Source organism: Calypte anna, chromosome Z (assembly GCF_003957555.1).
Source record: "Calypte anna isolate BGI_N300 chromosome Z, bCalAnn1_v1.p, whole genome shotgun sequence".
NCBI classification, from domain to species: Eukaryota; Metazoa; Chordata; class Aves; order Apodiformes; family Trochilidae; genus Calypte; species Calypte anna.
This window is the reverse complement of record NC_044274.1, coordinates 14,422,480-14,450,189: the sequence shown is the minus strand read 5'-3', so window position 1 is coordinate 14,450,189 and position 27,710 is coordinate 14,422,480. Positions and strand designations below refer to the sequence as shown.

At 38.1% G+C, this 27,710-nt stretch overlaps 1 protein-coding gene across 1 annotated transcript in view; it reads left to right on the top strand.

The window, feature by feature from the left end:
• Window positions 1-2,194: 2,194 nt before the first annotated feature.
• Window positions 2,195-27,710, top strand: part of FYB1 (FYN binding protein 1) — a 52,569-nt gene continuing 27,053 nt past the window's right edge. The window contains exons 1-2 of the mRNA XM_030466873.1: window positions 2,195-2,341; window positions 17,200-18,388. Coding sequence (XP_030322733.1) covers window positions 2,195-2,341; window positions 17,200-18,388 — 1,336 coding nt within the window. The remainder of the gene's footprint in view (window positions 2,342-17,199; window positions 18,389-27,710) is intronic.

The window sequence follows — 27,710 nt, the reverse complement described above, 5'->3', positions numbered from 1 at the left end:
ATACAGGCTTGCAAAGACCTCTAAAATTCAGAACATTACTTTTGCTGAACCTTCAACCAGTTTTTCCTGTTTCTGAGGGGGGAATGCAGAGGGGGAGGTTAATACAGAAAAACATGTTAGCTGTGTAGATTAGACAAAGATAAATCACATTAATTTAAAAAATTAAAGCTGAAGCAGATACAGAACAAATATATTTATTTATTTTACTGTAAGATACAAGTTACCCCAAACTTCCTCTTTGCTACCTTGAACTATAACATGAAAAATGTTGCATACTTCATGCCAGCTTTTCCTACACTAAAAAAAGAGTGAGTTACACAAGTTAAAGCAGGGGCCCCATCTCCTTTCTCTAGTGCTGCCAAACTATCTGCTTTTTCAAAAGCATCAAGGGTATTTTAACCAGTTGGAGGAAAGACAAACGAAAAGACAAGCAAACAAAAAAAACAACAGAAAACCCACACACAAAAGAGACCAAAAAAACCCCAAAGCAAAACAAACACACACACACACACATACACACACAAAGAACAAAACAAACCAAACAAAAAACCCCACACAAACTCACAAAAATTTAAAAACAAACAACAAAACAAACAAACACACACACTCACACAAATAAAAAACCCCAAACAAACAGGAAACAAACCCTAAATGATAACTTTTGTTTCAAGAAGCAGCTTCCACGTTTGATTCCTTCCCTGGAAACTGTGTTTGGTCACTATTTACTAAAGATACTGCCTATCTTTACAGTCACACTTAAAAGTGAGAATTAGCATCGTTTGCTGTAATATAATTTTTCTTTTGATAACAGATTCTTATTTAAATATTTATATTTAAATAATAATAATAATCTAAATAAATTTATATTTCCTCACTCCTTTTGACAATCCCTTTTATCTCTTACAGTGTTTAGAGGCCCCCAGTGGTCCCATCTCTATGACTGATCCCACCTTATCCTTTGTCTACTTTTGGCCTTTGACAATGGACCATTGTCTCCAATTTATTCATCATTCCACCACTAGGTTTTCATTGATGTGAATGTCTTCCTTCTATTACATGAGTTTCCCATCAAATCTCCTTTCCTCAGCCTCTGAGACTGGTTGCTAGAGCTCACACTTATGCACTAGCAGATAAGAACATACACCCATAGCCAACAACTCCCTTAAATTCCTGCTGCTCCTCTTCCCACCACAGCCAGTAGCTGTCCTATCCTCCACAAGAGAAGTATCCAGAACATTGAATGACCTCCCCAATGGCCTGTCCTTTAATAAACACCCAGCAAATTGACCTTACCTTTTAATCTAGCCGGTGCTCAGCAACAAATTTGGCAGTGTGAACCTGCACAACAGCTAAACAGAAAATTTTATTTTCCTTGTACTTTTTAGCCCTTGGAACAGAAAGTCTGGTATTTGACATCTCTGTGAGGAGACAGCAAAACCAAAAGAGACTTTGCTGAATTCCTCCTTCTTATTCACATGTACCCTGTACACAGCACATTCAAGAGCCTGCAAGTAATGGACTTGATAAGTAAATCAATTTACATGATAAAGTTAAGAAAGCAGCCATAACTTCTCTGCCTCTGTGTCAGGGCAGCAGGCAGGCTCTGAGCTTACTTTACAGTAACAACCTAATTCATTTTTCAAACAGTAAGTGTGAGGGAACTAGGATACATAGCAAACAAGAAGCTGAGAGAACTGGGCCTGTTCAGCCTGGAGATAAAAATGTAAACCAAAGATTTTATTGCTGTCTGCAAATACCTAATGGTAGGGTGTCAAACTCATCTCAGAGATGCATGGGGATAGAATAAAAGGCAATGTAAATTGGAGGTGAGGCACTGGAAACAAGATGCAAAAAAGAAAAAGCTCAATTTATTTTTGCTTTGTCTTGGTTTTTTGCCCATTTTTTGGGAGGCTTTTGTTTTGTTGGGGTTTTTTGTTTTGGTTTTTTTTGTTGTTGTGGACGTTTTTTGGTTTTGTTTTTGGGGGTTTTTGTGTGGAGGTTTTTTTGTTTGTTTATTTTGTTTTGTTTTGTTGCTTTTTTAGTTTGTCTGTGGTTTTTTGCTAGGTTGGTTGGGGGGGGTTGTTGTATTTTTTTTTTTTTTTCTTTTTGTAACATGGAGAGAAATCAAATACTGGACAGCCTAGAGAGGCTGAAGATTCTCCATCCTAGCATTCATTCAAAACCCAAACGAAGAATGAATGCTCTGAGCAGGCACTTCGAGAACCTGACTTCAAAAGGTCCCTCCGCACCTAAACGATTAGCAAACGTGATGGCTCCTCCATTAGAGGTCACTATTGTGCAAGCAGAGGAAAACTATGCACACACTTACTGTACAGAGAAAGTACTGCATGAGTTAGGGTCCCCTTCTGCTCAATAAATGGAAGGTGAAATTAAGTTTCCCAGGTTGTACATTTCAAATATAGGAGGAAAAATGTAAAAGTGAAGTTAACAGAAGACAGGGGGATCTTGGAAAATGACAGCAGAGTAGGGCAGGAAGGAAGTATTATTCTTTTTTAAAGAAGAAAGTCTGAGTCTACCAACAAAGCTTCAGAATATGGGGTTTGTGTACACTCCCTACCTAAGATGACCAAAAGAACTCCCAGCAGATGGAAAACTGACACTGTTTTTCTGTTGTGATTGTCACAGGCACAGATAAATGCATTTTTATTTAACTTAACTTTCTACTTCTATTGTTTATGGTTTATATCACAGGTTAAACAATCACTTGGAAGTCAGCAGGCTTTGTGACCAAACTGCTATCACCTGCTAACGATCAGGGGTCAGAATTCATGGATGGTAAAAAATAATTAAAAAAATAATAATTAAAACAAGTAAACAAGCAAACAAAACAACAAAAAAACAAGCAAACAAAAAAACTTTCTTGAAAGTCCAAAGGATTGGGCCACAAAAAGGATTCTAGAGGATGCTAGGCTTTATGCAAGTCAGAGACAGAAGGGCTTAGGAAATTTTTTTTTATGAAACATTCTTCCATTCTTCTAAAGTTGTTTGGACTAAACTGGGTTTTCTATTTTTTTAATTGATTATCTTTGATTAATCCACCCCCCACAGCAACATTTCTGACCTTAGTTGTGTTTGAAATGTTTATGCTGTGGGAGCATGCTCTTTGTTGTTATTTAGGCCACATCATTGTCTTTGTTACTGATGACAGGAATTGTACTAAATTAGGAAATCACATGAAGGGCTGCATTTCTTTTTGATTAAACTTCAGTATTCTGGATTGAACATTTTTCCAGATGCCTGATTTCGTGTCTGATAAGCCTTGAAAATATGTTACTCCCATAAGAAAATTCACACTAGAATATGGGAGATTGTTCACCTGGAAAGCAACTCAGAGGTTTTGAACAGTTCTGTGACTGGTCAGATTGTCCAGAAGAAATGTATTAAAAAGAATAAGAGGCTCATACAGAGACTTTGCAGTATCAGTGGCTGGGAGATAGAAACAAGAAGGTAATCTGCCCCTGCGTAGCAGACAAGCCACTCTGAATTTTGCTTGTTCTTTTCTAACCAACCATGCTTCTCTAAAACTATGTTTGAAGGACTTGTTCCTACCTTCCTTCTTTGCCACTGCAGCAGTAGTTCAGGGACCTAACATGAAAGCACTTATGCAATTGCTCTATTCTTGTGTTTCTGTTTATTTCTGGTGTAACTGCTGAGTCCTGTAACCTCTACCAGTTAAATGAGCTGGACTGAAAAAAAAACCTCTCATCTCATGTGCGAGTCTCTTTTCTCTTGCTTTCTCTCCTTTCCTTGAATATCCTAAATTTGTATTTTTTCAGGTACCTAATATAGAAATGCTCAACTTTTACAGCAGCAAGCCTTAAGGGGGGACAGTGAAGAACCTTTACAAACTGCAGGGGAAAACAATTGAGATCATTACACAGGCTTCCAGCCTTCTGAGGAAACAGTTTAAGAGTGTAATTGTTTACTGTCTCATGCCTCACATCAACACTGAGAACACATTACTTTCACCGAAGGTATAACTAGTCAAGATGACTGAACACCATGAGGGCAGAGGTACATTCTTTCTATTTTTCTCATTTTTTCTTAATTTTCTATTGATACAGTTAAAACTGTTGACTTACAGAAGAAGTCACAAAAATGGTGCATAGGATTTCTGGCAAACAGATGAATGACGACTGATAAATAAGTAGAATGGGTCTGCAACAAGAAAGAATGCTTGTTGGGCCTACATAAGGGATTCCTAAGCTGCTTGCATGGTGGCAGCAGCTGGACATGAAATGTGTTCTTGTCTTCCTTCCCTCGCTCTGCTACTATAGGTCTTCCTTTCTACAAAACAGACCCTTATTCTACATCCTCATCCTCCTAGCTGATACTCCACACAAACCACAGTCCCAGTCTGTCTGTGCCTCACCTCCTTACAATACAGATTTAGGTCTTAAAAAAAGAACCCCAACTGCACCCTGTTACAGAGTCCTGTTTCCCCTTGCTTTTGCCTCAGCCCTGCACTCTCAGCCAGGGCTCTGATTCTTCACACTGACTGAACTCATGGGGTAGGCTAGGAAACAGGGAACTGGTGGTCCAGCTCCAAAGTCTGGCATCTTATACCTTACAGGATGATGGGTAGTAACTGACTGTGTGAAGGGTCTCCAGCCCTGTGATAAGCACACACTAATTATTTCCATGGAGCCACTTTATCCTGCAGTTAAGTGGGGAGAAGGTAACGTTTCTCAGAACCAACTGCAAACAAAACTGAGATTCACTGCTGTCATAGAATTATGGAACAGCCCAGTCTGGAAGGGGCTGTGAAAGATGACCTAGTCCAACCCTTAGTGATCAACGTATTTTAAAGTAGTTCACAGACTGTTAATAGTACACCACTTTTCATTAAGTGGTCTGTAGGGATTTGTACTGCTGATGAACTCTGAGAGCAGAGAAACTGTAAAGAGATCATCAAATGCTACAGAAGGACAAAATCTGTGAAAATGCTTAGTACCTTTCCCTTTATGGTCTATTTTAAAACTGATCTATTAGGGTCAGCTGTATTTTTCAATGCAAGGTTCAAGAAACTGAAAAATTGCAAGAGAGAGACAAAAATACTGATCCTGGAATAGGACTGCTGTAGTTGAAACTGTGAAGCCTTGCTAAAATTGTTCCTATTGTATTCATTTTTCATGTGTTAAGAAGTTTGCCACTAAAATATAGAGGCTGTAGTAGAGATTTTTGTAAATAATACTACATTAAGTTACAGAAAAATATATTAAATTATTATATCAAAGATAAATGCTACATGATGTTACACTCAGGCAAACATGAAATTTGGTGAGCTCTACAGTTCTGATCCTTGCTGGACACTTGTATTATTCCCAGAACAAGAGCAGAAGAAAAAGAGCTCCAGACTGGAAAGATAAGAATCTTCCTTTCTTAACCAGCTCTCCAGGCAACCAGCAGGGTCCCACCCATGACAGAAGGATTGGAACTAGATAATTTTTAAGGTTTCTTCCTACCCATACCATTCTATGAGTTGCATGAGAAAGTAATGATCTATTTTCTGAAACCTGTTGATGATATATGGACAAATACACACACTGTTTAGCTGCATGACTGCCTGGGAAAACTAACTTGACTAAAAAGTTAAAATACCAGACCATAAGAAAACATTATAAAATTTTTAGCTGTCGCTATACTAAATAATATGAATTATCATAGAAGCAAAATGAAAGGGTGCAGGAGAATGGTGCAGGATTCAGGGCAACTAAGAATTTAACTTGAACAGTCATTGTCAGTGTTTCATATGTTTTAAAATTTCTGACAAGTACTTTCTTGAGAGAACATAAAGTACTGAAAGATGCCAATTGTGTTTCATTAAGACTCATTTTTGTCTTAACTTTACCAGGGGTTGCTTGCCATAACAAAATTGACCATGAAAATCTGAATTTATTTCTGAATTTATTATTTAAGCAAACACCTTTTTTTAAAGCAAAGTTAACCTGACTGGCTCTGGTATGATTTGATCAATTAGCTGCAAAATGTAGGTCTGATCTTTCACTTTATAAAAGGAAAAGGCTGATGATATCTTGGTAATAAACCTTATGACATTAACAGCACCTAACTGTTCTCATCTGAAACATTTTCTTTAGAGGGCTAGGGAGGAGATTTTGAAGGGTAAAGGCCCTATGCTACCACTTTCCTGGATAAACCTCATGATAACTGAAGAGACACAGGCATCAGCTGCAAGTCCTCTGTGTCCCCATAGCCTCATGCAGAGAAGCAAAGAGAGAGCAGGACCTTGCCTATAGCAGGGGTGCCTTTAGGTAACATGAGTTCTCAGTTGCCTTCTCTGCACTAAAAGTAGAAGAAACTTGAAGAGGTGGTAGGGGATTACCATACAAGAGGGAAGAAAAGGTGATTTTTTGAGTGCAAAAAGCATGGGGTGCCCAGAGATGTATCTCTCTCCATCCCACACAGGGTTTGTACCAGTCCTGGTGAGCTTCACATGTTCTTGCACATTTTTTTGCCTTCCAGATAGAGGTACAGAAGGACTTGTTGAGGAGAAAGGGAAGTCAGGCAGTGTTTTTGCCCAAAGCTGTCTGTTCCTCTTGGTTTTGCACTTCCTCTTCTCCCTGGTATCAGCAGCTGAAGTGTGGGGAGGGGACAGGGCTTGGTGTGGAATGCTGATAGAGAAGCTAGACCAGTACTGGCCAACCATTACCAAGAGGGTAAACTGGGAGGACACTGATGCAACTTTTTCCTTGAGAAAGTTGTGTCCTCCCCCTGTTCCTCCCCAGTCTCCCCTTCCTTCTCCCAGTGCAGGTTCCCTCTCCTCTTCCTGGGTGCCAGGACGCCCCTGACAGCAGCTGCTAAGATGGCTGCTCCCACACTCCCAGGGATGCACAGGCCCTGGGTTGTGCCCTGGGTTCCTCTGGCACAACCTGAGTTGGGAGACACAGAGTACGCCAAGACCCTGTGAGTTGATGGCAGGGGGACAGCTGGGGTATGGCCACTGCTGCAGGGCACAAGGGAGGTGGTCTGAGGGAGAGCCACATCTTGAGGGCAGGCAAAAGGCTGCCCACCCTCCCCAGACACCAGAGATCCTTTCTCCACACAAACAGCTGATGCTCTGCTCCTCTTAGCACTGCCATGATCCTGCATTCTCCTTCCCACCCCAGTCACTACAGATTTCCCCTCCTATACAACTTTCCAGCCTGCCTTACCACGACAGGAACCAGGCCAGCCCCACATCCTCCTTGCCTCAGGCCAGGAGATGGTTGTTTTAAACTCATCCATCACAGCTATATGCACACCACCTGCAATTTAGCTCATGAAATCATCTAATCAAGCTACCACTGGCTGTCAGCTGTGGCTTTTAATGAGGTATGAGTTCTGTCTTGTGAGGGGGCAATGCTGCTGTGACAAGCTCTGCAAGTCCTCCCAGCTTGTGTTTCGTGGGGCTGTGTCTGCGTGCATCAGGGCTTCTGACCACCATGGTGAACTCTGTCCTTTCAAAAGGGTTTTCTGGTGCCTGTGAAGGGTTTGGTGACAGCCTGGTGTTCCTGTTTGTCAGTCTGGAATGTTTTTTGCAGCCATGCTGCTTTCACTTCCCCCTGAACTCCTGCTGCTGACCTCAGGCAGACAGAATGCAGAAGCACTGGCATAGGCAAAAACCATGCAGCTTGCAGAGCAAAATAGCTTAATTCAAAAGCTGCTTAATCTGAGTCGTCGTCCCCCCCCCATGAGTGTGGTTTTTAACAAAAGGGGCAAGGAAGACCCTGTGGTCTATAAAAGGGCACTGAGAGGCAGCCCAAGGACAGCATAGAGGAGGAAGTTGAGGGCAATGGAGATGAGTAATTTGGTGGAACGTGACAGTTAATATCTGAATAAAATTTGTTTTTAAAATATTGCTTGAGATTTGATTCAACTGAGCACTTCTAATGTCAGTTCACAAAAAAAGAAAGACTTCTGGCTTTTTGCATGTAAGATTGTTCTGTCCAGCAAATGCTTTGTATCAGGTTTACAAATGCTCTGGAAGTGCACTTACTACAGTGTGTAAACCCAAACAAGTTAACTAGGAGTTAACATGCACCTGATTGGCATACTCTGGAATGTGCTGAGCTTTCCTTTGTGACAAAAATAAGCCCTTCACAATGCACAGGGTAAGAAGAGTCTGCCATCATCACCTGATGAAGATTTACCGATTTTCTCAGGAAAATAGAAATAGTGGAAACAGATTCCTTTACCCCTTGTTCAGACAAATATAAATATAGTAACAATAGTCAGTGGGTTTAAGATTACAGGATTGAATTATTACAGTTTAAAAGAGCAGAATTTACTTCAGGAACTTTCAGGGAATTCTGCATTTCATCTGTCCACAAACAATATCTGGAAAGCCCAGTTGTTCCTGTAATCATGAAAGTGCATGTAGGCACAAGAGAATGCTGCAAATTCACTCACGATCACATCAAACTTCTGTCAGAAATTCTAAAGCCACCTTCAAACGGCAACCCAGTGGAAATGCAGCAGCACATTTTTCAGGAAGTCTAGCCCTGTCTGCAGACACAAAGATAATGTAGGGCACCACTACAAAAAATAGTTGTTCTCCAACCATTCTGTACCAATTGCAGACAGAAGCTCCTACCAGTTTTCAGGAATATCAAGTTTTTACTGAAAATCAGGAACTTTCCAAAATGATGCTGCAACAGGATCACCATGGTGGCAGGATGACACTTTTGCCCACAACTCCTGACTCTGGGGAGAGGTGCAGCAGTGCTAAGCAGGGCTGCTAACTCTTTGCCTGGCCCTCTGACGAGGTTGTTGTACTTGAAATTTTATCCTGCAGAAGCAGTTTGAAACTAGGTAGACTGTAACTCTTTTGGTACAATTATGTCCAAAGATACAATTGATGGAAAAATGTCATTGCTGCTGCTGCTCCTCATCTGCCACTGAGAGGCAAAGGTCCCATGAGCATGAGGAGGAGGCAGGAAGAGAATTTTCAGCAAAAAACAGTGCTAGCATTGGCTTTCTCTTGCTGAGCACTCTGCATATTTGCACACGTTGTGTATTACAGATAAACAGAGCAACACTATTCTGACTAAGTAAGGAGACTGTCAAAACTCAAATTATATTAATTCACCTGTTCAAAGGTGCTCTCACATGTACTTTTTTCCCCAATGTATACATTTCTATCTTTCTTCTCCCACACTCAGCAATAATTCTATTATACCATTTTACCTGTTTGGGATCATGTAATAGACAAAGATCAGTGAAATGGATCAGGTTTAAAACAACATAGAAAGAAAAAAATATTTTGGATCATTTCACTTCAGTTTACACCACTTCCAACAGTGGTACTGACACAGTTGTGGAAATAACAAGATCATGACTCTGATATTCTTTGTGAGCACTGAACTGGAAACTCACAGGTGTTGAGATAGGAGTTTCTGACCTTTCATACCACTTAAGAGCACAAGACAACATCAGTGAGTGAAAGATACCTTAAAAAGATAGAGTAGGACTTCATGACAGAGAAAGTCAGTGAGGCTCTTTTTCTCTCCTTTTTACGTTCCTCTATTTTTGCAAAGTATAATTCTGAAGCAGTCACTTTTCTCAAAGGTATATGGAAATAGAAAGCTGATTAAATGCTAAAAAGGAATACCTTTGGCTGCAGTCATAAAACTTGCTCATGGGCACAGTAACACACTATTGCTCGGCTTTGACTTAGAGACTGGTTTTGATCTACAGAGTCTGGAACAGCATGCTTATACATGAGAAGACATTGTCATTATTGATATTCTTGTCTTTCTTGAAAAAAATATTGTGACTTCGCTGCTGCTGCTGCTTTTGGAAAAAATAAAAAAGGCAAAATATCTATAAGCTACTTTCAGACTTGCGGTCCTGTTCCTTAAAATATTAATTCCTTCAGATTTCTTCTTCACAACAGCTAATTGTTGTAAAACAGCTAATTCTCTCAAATCATTCACAAACATCCTTCACAGAAGTAAGAGGAAAATAAAAAGAGAGGATCCAGGATGCTGTTTCCCTTGCAAGTGTCAAACGATGCATATGGTAGACATTGCAGATGAGCAAATTTCACAGCAATTTCATAGCATAAAACTTTATTTTCAGTGTGTTTATTGCTATTTATATTATCGGCAACATTCTGTCAGTAAGGGCTTTATTCATTTTTGTGAACTGGATGAAAGAGAAGATGACAGGAACTGTCTAGCTTCAGAGCTGCAAAGATGAGATTGCTCTTTGATCACGGTATGATTTGCTTAGCATTGGTACTCTGAGCAAACCCTTCTAGCAATGTTTACTCATGCAAAATGGCTATATTGCTACATTTAGCACCTTAAAGCTGTCATGAAGACCATCAAATAGAATAGCAAGAGACAGAGTTTAATAATTGTTGATTGTTTTCATAAATATGATTTTATAAACAAAATGCAGTATTTAGCAGAAAAAAATAGGATAAAGGACTGCATTTCTCCTAGTAAGAAAAAATTGTTGTTATGTAATGAAAAAGATATCCTTGAAAAGTGGTAAATACAAAGTATGTGACAATATTTTCAACTCAAACTTAATGCAGCACTATGATAAACTTCTGAACTAGTTGAACTAGACATTTTTGTAAAATTAATCTGGAAATATCAAGAACTCACAGTGCTTTATTTTGGCATCCAAAAATTTTTTGAAAAACACTAAGCAAGCTGTGCAAATGGAGAAGTGATAGACAATGATTGTCAAACAACCTTTTGTGAAGTTTAAAGACATATGATTTTTCTCCTGCAGTCTGATCCCTGAGCAGAGCATCAGAAACTTTATTGGGCTGTATTTAGTAGAGGGTTCTGCCTTCATAGTTTGGGTTTACTTTCAGCTCAAACACCAGTTCAAAATTTCTTGTGAAGCTTATTTTCTCAATATTTGTCTTCCTGTCCTGTAACTTCCTTCAAAGTCTTTGTGCAATGTGCTCATAGGTGGAAGAACAGAAGAAATACATGTCCATATTTTGGTTTTTAAAAAAAAAACTCCTCATGGCAAAAGCTTTTAAAAACATACCAGCAGAATCTCTTGAGATTGAGAAGGGTGGGAGCAAGCAAAGATGTTAACTGACATCTGATGAGTGGGAATGGGTGCAGTGATTCTTGACAGTAGCAGGGAACTAGACCTCATGACCTAAGAGTTCTATTCAGTCCTTTACACTTTGTACAGTCTTCACACTTTTAACTACCACAGTCATTTCCTTAGCCATCATTCTGTAAAGTCTCAAGCTTGTATGCACCACTATAGCTTCACAGGACTGCAAGGAAGGGCAAATGCAATACTTTCAGATATCACATGGTGAATACTGCTGATGGCAGCAGCCAGTCTGAACACATCTTAGTTCCCTTTTCCTTCACCACTTCTTGCCTAATATCCTGAGGACAGCAGTTTTCTCTACTGTTCACGATAATGAAACCCACAAGCAGCATACTTATGCAAACTCTCCCTGAGAAGAAGAATTCTTAGCAAACAGACCAGGATGTTAAGGTGATAAAACTGTGGATTGTCTCACTGAAGAATACAGTTTTTCTGCCTGCATCAAAATATTGGAGAGCTTTGGGGAATCCAGGTAAAATATTGTATATGTTTTTCTTGGAAATAAATGTGCAGCATTCTACAACAAATAGAATCAGTAAAAAGCATAAATGTATAACCTCATGTAACTAATAATGTTAATAGTAGATTTTACTTAAAATTAGTTGTGGAGCTGAAAGATGCCAAGCTGTTGAAATGGGCCTTTCACTCTTAAAACATATTTTATTAAGAGCAGTACTAATTTAAGTGAACTTTGCATTTTAAAGAATAATTGTATCACTTAAAGGTAATTGTTTTCCAGCAGTTCCTTTTGCATTATTTGTGGCAGGGTGGTTTGTGGGTGGAGTATTTTTTGATATACTATACTCTGGATTGAGATATCAGTGCACTCTTTTTGCTTTTAGTGGGTTGTGGAAAATATATTTCTTTCCAGAGATGAGTCAGAATTGTACTCAATGGCTTGAAAGGGCACAAAACTTCTTTTCCAACCATATGGGATCTTGAAATTCTAGAAATAAATGTTGGAACTTTTTGGTGGCAGGAACTCAAGACTTTCTTACTTGAAACTTGCAGATGTTACATTAGCTTTAGTGGAATAACCAGAGCCAAACCAAAGACGTTCATAAGGCACTGTATACATTGTATATAAATAGGAATCTGAGTGAAGGGGAAACTACTTCTTTTCTGGGCATACTTGCTAGAAAATTTACATCTTTCTGAAAGCTGAGGATCAGCATATAAGAAAAACTATTTTAAAAGCCTAAAGTATTAATTATAATGTAATTGTATAAAACAATGCTAAAATATATCCTAGTCCTTTTTCAGAAAGGGTTATTTGTTCATCTGATTCTATTGGATAGAAGTTCTTGTGGAAAATTGAAGATTCTGGACTACTGCTGCTGAATACTGAGTTGCCAACAGTATTTTTTATTTTGACATAGGCAGCTAACAAAAAAGAAGCAAGAAAATAAAAGTGAAACTTAGTGCCAAAATAATCACAGCACAGGATGGACAGATCACTGTGCATGGATAGAAGCTTTGGCGTGATGTATAGGCTGTGACAGCAAAGTTTGGGACCCATCTAGGATGTCATCTGGCTATTCTGGTGAAGCTCAATGCCTTCACTAGTCCTGGTCTGAAACTGAGTGGGAGTGTCTGAACTATGTTGACCTCTTAAGCTCCTGTAATATGATTGGGTAAAAATTATAAAAAGTAACAAGAGAGAGACAAAAGAAAAGTGTAGATGAAGGTACAATGGCAAAGATGATAAGGCTGGAATGCTGCCTTGTCTAATTTTGAGAGCCACAGGTCCTCATTACTGTTCTGGCTTTGTCTTGCTGCTCTTAGAGAGGTGTTTAAAATGATGCTTTCAGAATAATATGTAAGCTGGCAGCCTCTCTCAGGGAATATCTTACATTTCTCTCTATCCTCTCCATTCTAGAGGCCTGACTTTCAAAAACCCTCCATACAGCAAAATAGCTTGTATCTTTATTATTTACTATCTGGTGAAGGCCCATTTTCCTTGTATACCAACGATTTAATTAGCAAGTCTTTGAAGTCTGGGTTTATGCTATCTTTCTGGCTTCCTTGCATACTTCTACCAGCTACACTTGTAGTTACAGAATATTGCAATATCTGAACGCCACTTTTCAAATGCTGCTCTCAACTATTAGAGGGAGCTTTCTTTGACTAGTAATTATAACTCAACTCAAGGGGCAAAAAAGCAACTGGGAAATTATTCATCTCTTCTGGAAACAAAGTCGAGTAACAATAATTCTGAATTATGTCTGTCTGGAAAAGGAAATAGTCAAGCAGTAATTTATTATTAATTCACAAAGGCATTAGCATGTTGTAGAAGCAGCTAAACTCCCTCAAATCCATTAATTGCAGAAGAATTAAAGTCATGACTTCAAATTCCTAAGTAATTTTCAGGTCTATATGAGTATATAACTTTCATGTGCCATTTTCCTTCCTTTTCCATTCAGTTTTTTTATTCTTTATGTCTTGTTCATGGGTTAGAGCTCAAGTCTTCCAGTGGTTACCAGCTTCTATGTCTGTTGCACTGTCACAGAATTCATGAGTACTTGCACTTTTCTTCAGAGAATGGTTTTATAATCTTTCTTTCATGAATTTCTAGCAAGCTCATCAAGCTCTGATTCTGTAAAAGATTATGAGCTTTTTAAAAGGCTTGTTTATACTCTACCACTCTGGAATAGAAAGGAAAAGGTTCCAGGTGAGCAGTGAAAACATGGTGGTTCTTTTCCTTTATGAATCAGATACCCATGTATTTTGAAGAACTGCATAACTCCTTATGCTTTTACATATATTAATTTTGTTCATCTAGGGATCATATGCACACACATCTGCTGTTCCTTTTGTTGACCCAGTATTGCTGTCTGAAGAAAGGGCAACCACAAGGAGAAGCTGAAGTAAAACGATCTTTTGGCTTCTCCAAGACTGAAAAGTAAATAAGGATAGCATATTTATGTCAAAACAAATGCTTTTTGATCAGGCTGCTAATTTAGACTGGCCTATTAACAATACATTCAGGAAGAACACATTTGGAACCTTTATATTTTTGTATTCTCATTACTATGTACTTCTGTACAAAATACACAGGTATATTTTAAGTAATAGAAAACTGCATGTGTTTACACTGAAATGTACTTAAGATCAAGCTGTAGAAGAATTCTCTACCAGTATGTCTTGGTATCTATACAAGTCTCTAATGAAGGCAGTGGGGAAGCTAGGATAGCACTGTCTACACAGATGTTGATGTATATATGGCATAGGAATTAAACCAAGGGTTATTGTTCAGGATTTAAGCAAACATATTTTGCTAATGCAACCATCTCATATCACACAATTGTCATGGTTGGAAAAGACCTCCAAGATTACCACATCCAGCCATCAACACACACCAAAAAAAAAAAAAAAAAAGATAAAAAGATACAAGTCCATCACCATTACACTAAAGAATATCCTAAAGTATACCAAAGCAAATGTTGTTCTGTGCTTTAGGTGCTGCTTCCAGTTCAGATCAGAAGCTGAACAGCCAAAGCGTTTTGCACTGAGTTTCCAGAGCGCGAAGAGAAAGTGCAGAAAATTAACATAAAGTCTTCTTGCCTGAGATTCTTCTGCATATGCCACAAAGAAAAGATTATCTCTTTTTCCCAGTTCTTCATCTATCTCCCTGTCCAGTCAGGCTGTGCATTAGAATCCACAACATGGCTTCCAGTATCATGAAAGCCATGTATCAGCTTATGAAAGCAGGAACTGGTGACATACTTTAAAGGGAAGCAGAAATATTTCACAGTTTCTTACTGTCTTCTGATTCTTAGGGTGTTACTTTCACCACTTACCACTTACTGTAGTTAAACAAGAGGCTACATTTACACTATAAACCCTTCCACATGCTCAGAAACTTTTTACTCTTGAATAGCTTCTATATCTGAATTACTAGAGCGAAACTTTTCATTAAAAGAAATTCACTGACAGTCCTAATATGGCTGTAGTGAATGGTTCAGTGCATTTCAAAGAATGTAGTTGGCTTTACTACTGCAGTGATGTAGAAGAATTCTCAGAAACCATTTATCATAGCAAGAAGGTTTTCTTCAAACCACATTTTCAACTTCCAAAAGATATATATGCTAAGTGCCTCTTGTCCAGAACATTGACATTACTATAGTTTGACAGGGTACATTTTCTTAAATTTTAAATGAAAAACATCACATAATAATACATTTGTTGCTGTAACTTAAGCAGGTGATCAGATTATCATTTTTATGTTCTGAAGACTTCAGACACTGATGTAAAGCTACAGTATCTGTAAAGACTTAGATTTTGCTAAAGTTTAAAAAGATAGTTTAAAAAAATAATAATGCATTATTACTAAGTCAAAAGAGATCAGAGACAAAAGCCTTTCCTATTCTCTGGCATTACAATTACTGTAACTTCCTATTTAAGTGGGTAAATCACTGCTGTGTGAGGTATGCTGGGAGAAATCTTGAACAATTTGTGGGACATATATGTATCTCTGCAGTCTAATTGTGTGTGTTTGAGAGAGAATACACATCAGCCAGCAATAGATGGCTTAAACCTGATAATCTCCATAGTAAACACGAGCTTCCTCCCGTCCCTGTATGTGCAGAAGAGATAACAACATGGTGATCTGGGGATAAGTTTCATGTGTGCCTATTTTTGGGAGGCTACATTTCTTGTAAACAACTTTTTAGTATAGTACAAAAAGTTTGGAAAGAATTAATTTCTTGTTTTCCTATTTATTAAAAGAACAGAAAAGTTATCTTTAAGTTGCAGAAGCCATAAGTAAAGTTATTTAACATAACAATGTTAACGCATTAAATTAACATGTGATGTCTTATCAAAGACAAAAAGAACAAGACTCTAATTCAAAAGCTCTTTTTAATGAAGGAAAAAAAGACCAAAAAAACCCTCAACTCAGTGAATGCACAGTGAATTCTTCAAACTCTTAAACTCCTTCTAAAATTTCATTCAGACCCATATTTTTTGTGCTTTGTAGTTATACTCCTTTATTTCCCAACAGATCATTCACTTACATCTTCTTACTTTTAACATCCCCGCCTTACATCATTAGTCTCATATTTTAACTTTTTCACAAAAAACAGATCCCACTTAGGCAACTTGGTGCATCAGATATATCAGCTTATCTGCCATAGCTGCACCCCTGCTCCCACTGTTGCCTGGGAAGGTGGTCTCTGATGTAGAGAGGTCCTGGAACCCAAAGGTGACCTCAGCCCGGTGCAGTGGGACCAGCTCACCCACCTCTGCCCTCTTATTTCACTGTTCAGTGTTGTAATTGTACTGAATTCAAATGTACTGAGCTTTTGCTCTCAGTTCATATCAGAGACTGGTCCTGAAAGGTATCGAATAGTTAAAAGATTTTCAAATTAAGCTGGATTTTCTTCACTTTTAATCATGCAGGTTTTGGGTTTTTTTTCACCCAAGAATTTAAGGATCTTTGACAGTATCTGGGTGTACTGATTATCATTTATTCCTATTTTACACCACATATTTTCATTTTCCATCCAGATATGACAGTGTTTTTGTGATAAAAATAGAGAAGAGAAACAAGGACAAAGTGAGGGCAGGGAAGAAAGTTGCCGAGAGGGTGACACACACACCCCAAGCCAGTAGAATTTCAGTTTTCATAAAGGAACTTGCAGTTCTCCAAATAGCTGGCAGAAATAAGTCCAGTCTGGTACATAAGCCCGGTCCTATTGCAGTTGGCACTTCTCACTACAGGATACTCCTATTTCTCAGGGCTACATTAATTTTAAGTAGTACGCATTTTCTTATTTAGATTTTCAGTTCCAGATTCCAGAAATATCCAAAACACATAGTAAGCCCCAAATGACCTGCACAATCACTCACTAAAGGCAATGCCTGCACTGAAAATTTTAAAAAGATTGTATAGCCACAGCAAGGATATAACAACATGTTCAGCTTCTCTAACCCTACAGGAAGATGTGCTGCAATATCTCCACAGCCAATCAGCAGTACTGCAAGCCTCAGACCAGGAAACTCTTTAAAGCACAGTATGTGTGAACATTGCAACAGACACTTTCTCATTTCTGCTCTTGCTTTTTCTCTTCTTTATGCTTATAGAATGACAAGATATATGTGAAGGCATTAGTGGTGAAATTTGACAAGGGCATCCACTCCACAGAGGATGTTTCTTGTAAAAGTCAACTTGTCAAAGTTCCAGGACAACCTACCCATACCAAATTACAGATGAGGAAAGCAGCACTTGACAAATTTGCAAGTCAAGGTCATGCAACTTCTGCTTCAGGACCCAGTACCATTCACAAACCTGTTCCTCCTAAGCCTTCTCCAGGGATCAAGCCTTCGGCCGATGATGAAACAGAAAAGGATCCAAAGCTCACATATTTGAAGCCAGTGGCACAAAGATTTGGGGTTCAGCTTAAAGCAACTAACAGAGAAAATCATGGAAATGCTGGTTGCTCTAAAGCCCCCACCCCAACTAGTGATTTGCCAAAAGAAGACCCAAACCAAAATGATGGAAAGACGCGATGCGCTAACGTGCCCACCAAAACCGGTGACAGTGCAGAAGAAGAGCCAACGACTCTGTATCCAAAACCTGCAGGGAACAAGTTTCTTAACTCTGCTCCTCATGAAAAACAAAAGAGTTACCTGGGAGCAAAACCAAATTCCAATTTTACATCACAGGAAAATGAGGCAAAACCAACAGTTTCAAAAGTAACTGGACTCAGGAAAACATTCATGTCTGCAACACAAGAGAATGAGCCTAAGCCTCCTTCCTCTAAACCACCTCTTGCACAAAAACCTTCTCTAAACTATGAGGTGCCCCCCAAAGAAGATGCTTGTAATAAAAGTGTGTTTCTGAAAAAAGGACTGTCAGGCCCGAGAGAAAATGTGCTCTCATTTACAGTAGCAAAGGAAATGGATGGAAATAGTAACTCTAACACAGCTCTGACGCCTACTGGATTTTGCTCCAGGTCATCTCAAGGCAACCCAAAAAATGTGGAAGAAAAGACAGAAGAAAAAGGAATGCTTGCTGCTAAAAAGATCTTTCTCAACAAAATCATGCAGGAAGAATCAGATTCTTCTTCCAAGTTCCATAAGATGAGCACAGATCTTGTTGCAGGAAGGGTATCATGCACATCACAAGAGAAAGAGGATGAGAACAGGAGCTCAGGAGCCCTCAAACGGAAAGTCTTGCCCCCACTGTTCAAGCTGGGCCAGCCTCCAAAGAAGCCCAGCAGACCCCCCAGTGTGGACTTGGAAAGGTTCAGGAGGAGCATCCAAAAAGACAGTGAGTTGTCTCTGTTCTTGCTTTCTTGACTCTTGGCTTTTTTTACTACCTGTGTCTTTTCTTATGTGGAATCCCCTGTTTGTTCAGAAATAACACAAAATTTGTGTTCCAGGCAACCTCTTAAATCGTTAACATGCATATCTGTCACTTTCATTTAGGTCAGAAATTAAAATCACATTCTCCCTCCCTCACTGATAAAGTATAGGGTGAATACTTTCTTTATTTGGCTTCTTTGTTTCTCAAAACTACTTAGGTAAGTATATAACTTGTGTCAGGGAGTGTGTTTGTATCAGTGGACTTTAAAGTCTTGACTTCCTAAAAATGAGATACTGATGTTCTGTGTCCTGTTCTCAGCACTAATTTCCTGGGCACAGCTTGCTTGAGGGCCATCATAGTTATAACCTGTAGTGACCACATTTTTTTTTTCTCTTTTTTGTCTTTCACATAGTAACCCTCTAAATTGCTGTATTTTAAGCTCCTTTAGAAAACTGAACAAGAAATTACAGAATCAATTGTTCCTGCTTGGAGCTGGATTAATTTTTTTAACCGGATCTGAATCCAGGCTTCCAAACCATCTCTTGGACTTAGTGGCTTCTGTTTGGATACATGACTTCGGTACTATGGCAGTTTATAGCACCCGAGGCTGTGTCTCACTATTTTTGCTAATAACCAAGCTTCTAAACTTTCTAATAATTACAATCCAGGTATGAATATTAGGGTCTGTCACTAGGTTTCTGTTAAATTTTATGTGGTCTTGTGTGGGAAGAGAGCATCTGTAAATACATTTGAAATATCTCAGAAAACGCAAATCCTTGTGATAAAAAGAAATTGCTGTGACTCCACTCCCTCAGTGTTCTGTTTCAACAGGTTCCTTTCACCACACAATCTGAGGCACTTAAAATATGCTCTTGAAAATCTCATGTGAAATTTCACTTTCCTAAAATTAGACCCACTGTCACCTTCTCAAAGGATAGATCACTTTTGCAGGTGTTTAAATCACCTGTATTTCAAAATTTTGAGTTAAGGTTTTCCTCTGATGTTTTTAGGCACTCTGACAATTCTAGGAAAAATAAAACCAGCCACTCCAGTTGGAAAGTGTGGTGCCAATGGACACATTTCTACTACAAGTTTTCTAGTAGTTCCAGTAGGCTTCCTCTTTTTCCTTATAGCAACAGGTTTGGGGAACTATGATTGTGTAAGAAATTCTGATTATATTTTAAAATCCAAGTCCAGAGGAAAGCTGCTCTTTATCTCAGTGCACGTGAGAAACAGGGACAGAAATGAGAATTTATTACTGTGTTAAATTTGTATGTTGTTGTCAGAGGGAGAGGCTCAGTTTATTTGGGTTTGGGTAGGTTTTACCCCCTTAATGCAAAATTGGCTTCTTTGAGCTCAGGAAACAAAGACTATGTTCAAAACTCATGTGTTTTTTTAGCTTAAGTAATTTTAAACAGTTGTGTCCTGCAACTAAATGTAGTAGGTGGCACAGAGAGGCTAAGTCATTTCTGAAAATGAGAGACATTTCACCTATTTTAGTCTGCCTTAAGCATGTCTGTTAGATTTAATCAAAATGATCAAACTTCGACTATTATATTTTCAGTGTAGTCACCAGGAAAGGGGGATGCTCAGTGCTGTGATTCAGTGTTAAAAGCTAGATCCCTAGTGTAATTGGTGACAGATGTTCTAAATAACTTCACACTGTGCATGTGCACCAGGTACATTAATGTAATTTAATTAATTAAAAAATTGTCCTTGTGCCTTCTGTATTTAGAACACCATACAGCTTGTGCTTCAACAGTTTTGAAAGCATGCATCATATCACAGTCTGAGCAGCTGCCCCTTCTCCACAGAGCACTGCTGAGTGTGATTATCTTTAGTTAAGTCCCCAGAGCAGTCTCAAGATGGAAAGACAACATCAAATGATACCAAAAAATGTTTTCATTAAACAAAATAAATTAGAGATTTGCTATGGAAACACCCAAAACAAATCAACACTGGCAATTAATTTTTTTTAAATACTGCCTTTTTTTAGTTTCTTCTAATACAATTAATGGAAGAATGGTTTTGCTCCAAATTTTTGTTAAATTATTTCAAATTTTATTTCTGCTTGCCATGCAGTTGCAGACATAAAACACTTTTTTGTCCTCTTTTTAAAACTAAGGGTTGGAATACCTATTGTATGCATTTAAAATGAATACTATGAACAGGGCTGTAAGAATAATACCAGAACTTTTGCTAAAAGGAGGATCTCCAGTCTTTGGGTCAGGGCAAGACTGAATGGTTGAGAAAACACATCAGTACAACATTTTTCATGGTGCCCTTTTACTTCAGCTTTTCCCTGCAGTAAGTAGACTTTGATGTTCTGTTTTGCTTTAAATAATGCAGCTCATTTCTTTTGGCCCAGGACTCTTCATAGAATAGTTTTGGTAGAGTGACCAGATGTTTCAGAGTGAATCCTGAACAAACTAATTTTCATTTCAGCAGTTTCTCATTACTGCTGAGTTAGTTGGAATTTTAAACTGGAATGACAAAACCTACCTGCTTTAGGTAGGCGGGAATTTGCTTTGGAAAACTGAATTTTTTTTTTTTTTTCTGTCATTTGTAGAATCAAAGTCATGTCAGGAAAATTGTCCCCCACAGCACAAATTCTTCCTGCTCACTACTATGTCCTGGTAAACAGCAGCTTATCATACTTGCTTAATTTACTTCTGTGTTTCAGATGCTAAGTAAAAAGAGGTCTATCCTTTAGAGGTTTAAATCTGCACTAGGACAAAAGTTAGACTTTGTTCCAGCTACAGATCATGGTTGTTATACAAGTGTTGTGGGCATGTGCCTGAGGTGCAGAAAACCTTTTACTGCCTGATTTAAACCAGGGCTTTGAAATCAGCTGTCTCAGAAGTATCAATTCACCCCTTTTTATTTGGTTGTTATCCTCTCCTATGAAAGCTGGTTTACTTTTTTTTTTTCAGAATCAAGTATTCACTGATCATGAAACAGCTTTAAATGTTACAGGCCAAAGGCCTCACCTCAGATGCAGCAGTCTTATTCAAGTATGGGAGGAGGATTTAAACTGTCCATCATGCCTTTATGAATACTAAGGGATGCTGTTTTGTTGTTGGATGAGAAATTTCCACCTTGTCCTTAGAAAACTCCTGTTATTAAAAATTCTGCAGATGTAAGATTCTTGTTTGATTGAAGTTTTCCTACGAGTACACTGCTGTTTTCCAGTGAAGACAGGCTTTAAGAAATTCCTGTCTGGGCCTGTGAATACATGTCACTTTGGGAAATTCCTGTGTTACATCCCACTGCAGCAATTTTTCTCTGGGAGTATATCATACTTACATCAGCTCAGAATGAATGAGATGCATGGGCTTTCCAGAGTCAGAAATTAAAAGTAATGATACGGTTTTATAATATATACCCAAAGTGGAGAAAGGGCTTTGTTAGAAAAAAAAGAAGAGAAGCAAATGGTGTTCTGACAGATTTCCAAGTAAGGCCACAAAATAACTGTTTCTTTCAGAGGAGAGCTGCACCTGGGCTGGCCTCAGTGGGATGGTGCCTGCACAGATGGCCACCCACATAAAACCAGTTGAGGGCTCCAAGTACCCAGCGCTCCAAACACCTCTGAGCATCCCCTGAACAGTCAGCACTGGTGCTTCAGCTAGGGAGAGGACCCTGCGCTGTGCTGTGAGAAACAAAAGGAAACTGTACTGAGTCTAGGAGACATGTAGGAAAATTCTCATGGTTTATAATTTGGGTTATGGCTGTGCCTGCTTTCCGTGTTGAGGTCCTGTTCTGTGGTGGATTGTGTACCCACACAGTTACAAGGCTATTTGAGTTGGGTAAGACAAACAGAAAGAAATGAGAAATTAAAGTTTGAGGTGCATTTTCTAACTTAACACAACACTTGGTAGGCAATACAATTAACAACCTACCACCACTCTGGAGGAGAGTAAGTATCTTAGCTGCCTCTGCACCCTGTCAGTCAGTTGCTGCTTTTACATGATGACAAGATGAAACAGTAGCTTCCAAAGTTATAAATTTTTTTTTTTAACCACAGGATGTCACAGCTATTTACTGCAGAATCTGGACTTAAAAGTTATTTTTTTCACCTCAGTGCTAGACTGGATTAAGTATATACAACAGCTCAGTTTTAAGGTGTAAGGGAATAAGAATTGTAGTTTGAGCCAATCATCTGTTTTCAACAAAGATAAAACTAAAAGTAGTTAATGATACCAAACAATGCTGCTCAAGGTGGGTGATGCCTCTGTTTTTGCAGGTAAATGGTAGCATTCCATAGACTCCTGTAAAGCTCAAGAAAGTGTTAAAATGATAATTTCAGAATAGCACTGATAATGCCTGGACCTTTCTATGTGGAGCTAACATGTTGAACATACATTGAAGTGAGACTATTTGTGAGAATCTGAAGACCATTTAAGTCTTTTATGAGATTTCTTGGTATTGATGCCTACTGTTATTCGCCTTCCATACATTTACCTGAAAACTATGGAAGTCATTTTGAAATACAGATCACACAATCATAATTAAGAACTTAATTTTGCTGGATCTGCCTGAAAGCACCTATGAAATCTGGACAAGAAGTTATATATATTTTATGTGGGAAATTAATATGAAAACCTCTTCAGCCTCCCTCTGTGGACAATCCTCTCCTTCTCTGAAAGTAAGAACCCAGATGATTCTTCTTTAATTACACTGAAATATTTTACAGTTCTGAGAAACAGAAGAATCAGTTTTTTCAAGTTCCAAGAATTAAAGAATGACGCTCAGCTGAAATATTGTCAAAGCTGTGCATTTGTCATGGAAATCAGACCACACTGTGTGAAATCACATTCCTTTTTAAGCAGCTTTATGCTAAAGCTGGAAAAAAATTTTAATTTTTTTCCCCTGGAACACAGAAATATCATGCTAGTGATGTTTTGGACATGTTACTGGTACCAGTAATGGAGAACGCTTCTTGAACCTTAAAGGTCTCATGCTTAGCCAGCTGAAAACAAAACAAAACTAAAAACTAAAAACATACTAAACTTCTAAACTAAAGTACTAAACATACTAAAACTTCTCCTTGAGCTGAAAATCCTTAATTTCTCTGTGTTTAAATAATATTTCCTTACTGTCTAAAAGATGTAAAACTATGCAGTATGCTCTGTGTTTTAATTTGACAAAATATAAGCAATACTACAGCAAATACTTCCATATTTTTATATTCTAGACCTGTTTTGTTTCACAGAAATAAACACATAATGAATATTTAACATTTGGTTGCATTACAGGGGTAACACTGCATAGGTTAATAAGTTGACTAATTAATGTAGTTATCAAAGTAGTTCACTTCAGAAAACAGCCAGTAATTCCTGAAACCTGTGATCTGAATTATTAAATACTACAGTTAATATTCAGTGCTAAGAGGGACAAAAAATACTAAGCATTTCTAAGTAAAGGAATATTTTGAAATAGAGTACTACCAATTAGTTTTACCCTAAAAGGTTCATTTTTATTAATTAATATTTTGAGGTCATCACTTTCCACTTGAAACTGAACCTTCATAATGGCCTGCGTCTGGAAAAATTATGCCTCTTGCTTTCAGATACTGAGCAGAAAATGTGCAGACCCCCACTATTTGAACACAAAACTTTGTTGCATGGTAATTTTTTATGCAAATGAAATTTTACCTATCTGTGTTTGTACAACTGTTATTCACTTTTAACTAGAACAGCATGCAATGTGTGATGTAAAATTTTTTTTTTTTATTGAACAACAGGTTTATGAAATTACCAACCCCTTCACCAGTTTTTTGGTTTGGGAAATAAATTGTTAGATTTTAAGTAAATTCTTACCGTACTTTATGTTTTCCTTGCCTTCACATCATTATATGCATTTGCTTTTGCCTTCTCTTTCAGATGTAAATTATTTATCAAAGATATTTAAAACTGTTGTTATCTTACATGCCCTCCATCTCTGAATGCTTCCAAATGCCATTCTTCTTTCTTGCATATGAAATTGTACCATGGAATATAAAATTAACTGTCCCAGATTTATAAGTATTTCTTACTAGAAAAACAAGTAAGACCAGGGTTTTTTTATCAGACAATAAAAAGTTTCTCCCACAGTTCAACTGGAAATGTATGTTTCTCTTTAGATAAGGATAGGGTGCTGTGTATATGGTCTGTAGTTTGAAATTACTTTCCCCATGCCAGTCAGTATTGTCCAGGCAAAGCATTCTGAATATCTAACCTCATAATTAGTCACCACCAGGCTCAGTCCTGCAAACTCTTATGTAATGAAATACTTTAGATGAAATATATGGGGTTTTCTTTGGGAGTTAGAGCATGTATATGCTTAATATTTTTCATTTGTTAGCCAGGAATGTAGATATAGATGCTCACTGTCAGGTGTTCAGCCTTCATCTGCTTCTCTCCACAGTCTCACATAGCATGGGAAAATACCAAATAAGTGGTCTGGGACTTATGATGTTATCTTCATGTCATTTTAAGAATGCAAGAAATTAAATTAAATGAAATTAAGCACTTCGTGTTAAGCACCACATGAAATATCCTGGAGGTAGTCTGTGCATATCCTCTGGAAACAAGATTTCCCAGCTGAGATTCATGAGTAGTTCTGCTTAAAAAAGGCAAATCTATCTGCTCTGATCACTTTTCTCATGATGTATGAGCAACAGTACAGCAGAGTAGTCTTAAATGGATGGAGATATGTACAAGGTCTCCATTCTCCCTTTTTCCCTTCTCAAAAATTCCACTTTTTTGGGGGGGTGTGGCTTCTTTAATACAAATCTGAAAAAACAGCTTTACCATCAAGATGTAGAAGCAGCAGAGATGAGAATAAAAAGAGGACAAAAGAAAAGAAAATGAAGATAAGATTGTAACTGGCCATTTCTTAAAGTGAGGTCTGGACTCAGGGAGGGCAATTATCAAAATCTTTATTTTTTCAAAGTGTTTCAATGTCTCAAATAATCTTTGTGTCTCTGCCATTACACTGTGTCTTTCAACAGCATAATTAAAATGTTGTAATGTTTTAAGTTTACCTCGGCTCCAGAGCAGCATAATTGCAAAGCTTGGCTTGCATCTAACTGAATGTGCAGGTTAGGGAAGCTGAGCAGAGAGCAGCTCTCTGCAAGTTATGAATAAAATAGGAAGTGGGTGATGAGCTGCTTCTGATGTTGCTGCAGGTTCTTAGCAAGCCCTTTGTAAAAAGCAGAAAACTTCCCAGATCTTGCTTGTAGAAATGGTGTTTTGCAGTATAGCTGAAAACTGGCTTTGCACTTGCAAAGTAGCTCAGAAGTATCTTGTTTTATAGAAGGGTGTTTCTTTAAAAACACAGAACTTCTGACCATGTAACTGCTTGAAAAATCCTGAAGTTCTTTTTTATAAAATGTATATAAATTCATTAAGAAATCTAAAAATTCTGCAGGATGTTTGGAGTCTCCTTGTAGTAAATGATCACTGTCAGGTTTTCTTCACATGAGTAAAAGCAGAGAGAGCTGATATCTCATTAGTAAATCACTGCATCAGGGGTCAAAGGGATTATGATCCTGCCAGAGGCCATACTACAGGTCAAAGGAAAAAGGACATGGTCTGCTCATTATATTATGAGAATAAGAAGTTTTTCCCCTGTGCATGCAAGAAGTTGCCTCGTTATGGAAGAGATCTTCTCACAGATGTTTATTGCTTTATATTCATAGTGAAGTTGGTGTGATCAGAGTGAGCTTGAAATGGAAGGCAGTGTACTATCCATTATTTTACTGTTCCAGTTTTTTTCTGTATGCTATTCTGGACTAATAGTTTCTAGGTTGAGGGAATATATGGCTTAGATGCTACAGCCTGATACCTTAAGCATAATTAAGAGTTAAGTCTTTGCCATTGAGGCTGGGCTGCATAAAAACTGGAGGCCAAGGTAATGCATTTTCAAGAGAGTACATTGTTGGTAAGATGGTGTACAGCTCATTTGGAGATATCTGGAATTTTTAAAGCACTATGGACTTTGAGGGTAGGTATACATTTTTGCTGAAGTCCAGCCAAGGTATGAGAAAAATAAGAATAGGTGAAGGCAGACGATGCTCTCACAGAATGGGATAGTTTTGTATTTCATGGGAGATTCTAAAAATTACTATTTGTCATTGTTGCCAGATAAAAGTTTTGTACTAAGAAATCACATTTGATTGCAGTATAGTTTGAAGTTATAGTCAGGGTTTCTATCTTCACCCAACTGATGTTGAACTGCCAGCATGAGTACTAATTTTTTTTTCCCTTAGCTACTTCAGTTCAGCTCATATTGGTGCTTAGCCATTGTTTTTCATGAACATGCCAATCTCTTGCTGAAGCAGTGAGACACCCTGGTATCTAGAGAGGAGTTACATAAAGACATGTCATTTCAGCTTTGCCAGAACTTCGGGTTTTGAACTAGTTTCTCTGTGAGTTCATACAGAAGAGTCATGGACATTTCTGAGGATTGTCATATGTGGGTTGATTTTTTCCAAGACTGTGGAACACAGAATATTTGCACATGAGGATAAGATTGCTTCTTCCTTTATGTGTTATGTTAGAGGTATCAGTATCTCTGCTTCACATGCCAAGAATGGCAAGGGTCAAAATTACAAGCTTTTTACACCAAAACAATTTCTGTATCCTGAACTTCCTGATGTATAAACTTTCTCCAAGAATGTAGGTGACATTCTGGTCACTGCTGGAATCAAAGTTGATTGAGAAGGTTCCCAGAGAACAGAAGTTTTTACAATTACCTTTGCACAGTTCTGCTGTAAATGCTGAAGCTCTGGACATGGTTAGAGAAGTCTAATGCCACAAGCAGCAGTGTAATAGGGTATTTGGTACTTTTTATGGACAATTTCTATGACAAGTTTCTCTTAGCTGCTATACAGCTGCATGGGTTTTGAGGAACTCATTCATTTCTATCTGTTCTTTCATTCCTTTGTCAAGAGCTTCAGTTTCTGCGTCTGTTTCTGTATCTGTTTCTTCAGTCCTGAACAGCATGTAAAAAAGCTGAGAGTCCCAAGAAGAGACAAGAGGCTATTTGGAAACTGAGATGTTAGTACTCAAAGATACCATACAGAGATTGTCCTTTACACTATTTCCTGTGATGAGAGTGCTTTGGGTGCATGTGAAGCCAAGATGTAGTTTTATGTTGATTTCTTGTTACGAGTGCCTGGAGTTGACTTCAGTTTCACTACCAGAACAGAGTCTTTGTGTGTCCTCACAGTACCAAGAGTCTCAGAGACACAGAGATGGGACTGAAGTAAAATGAAATGCTCCATTGAAATAGGAAACAAAAT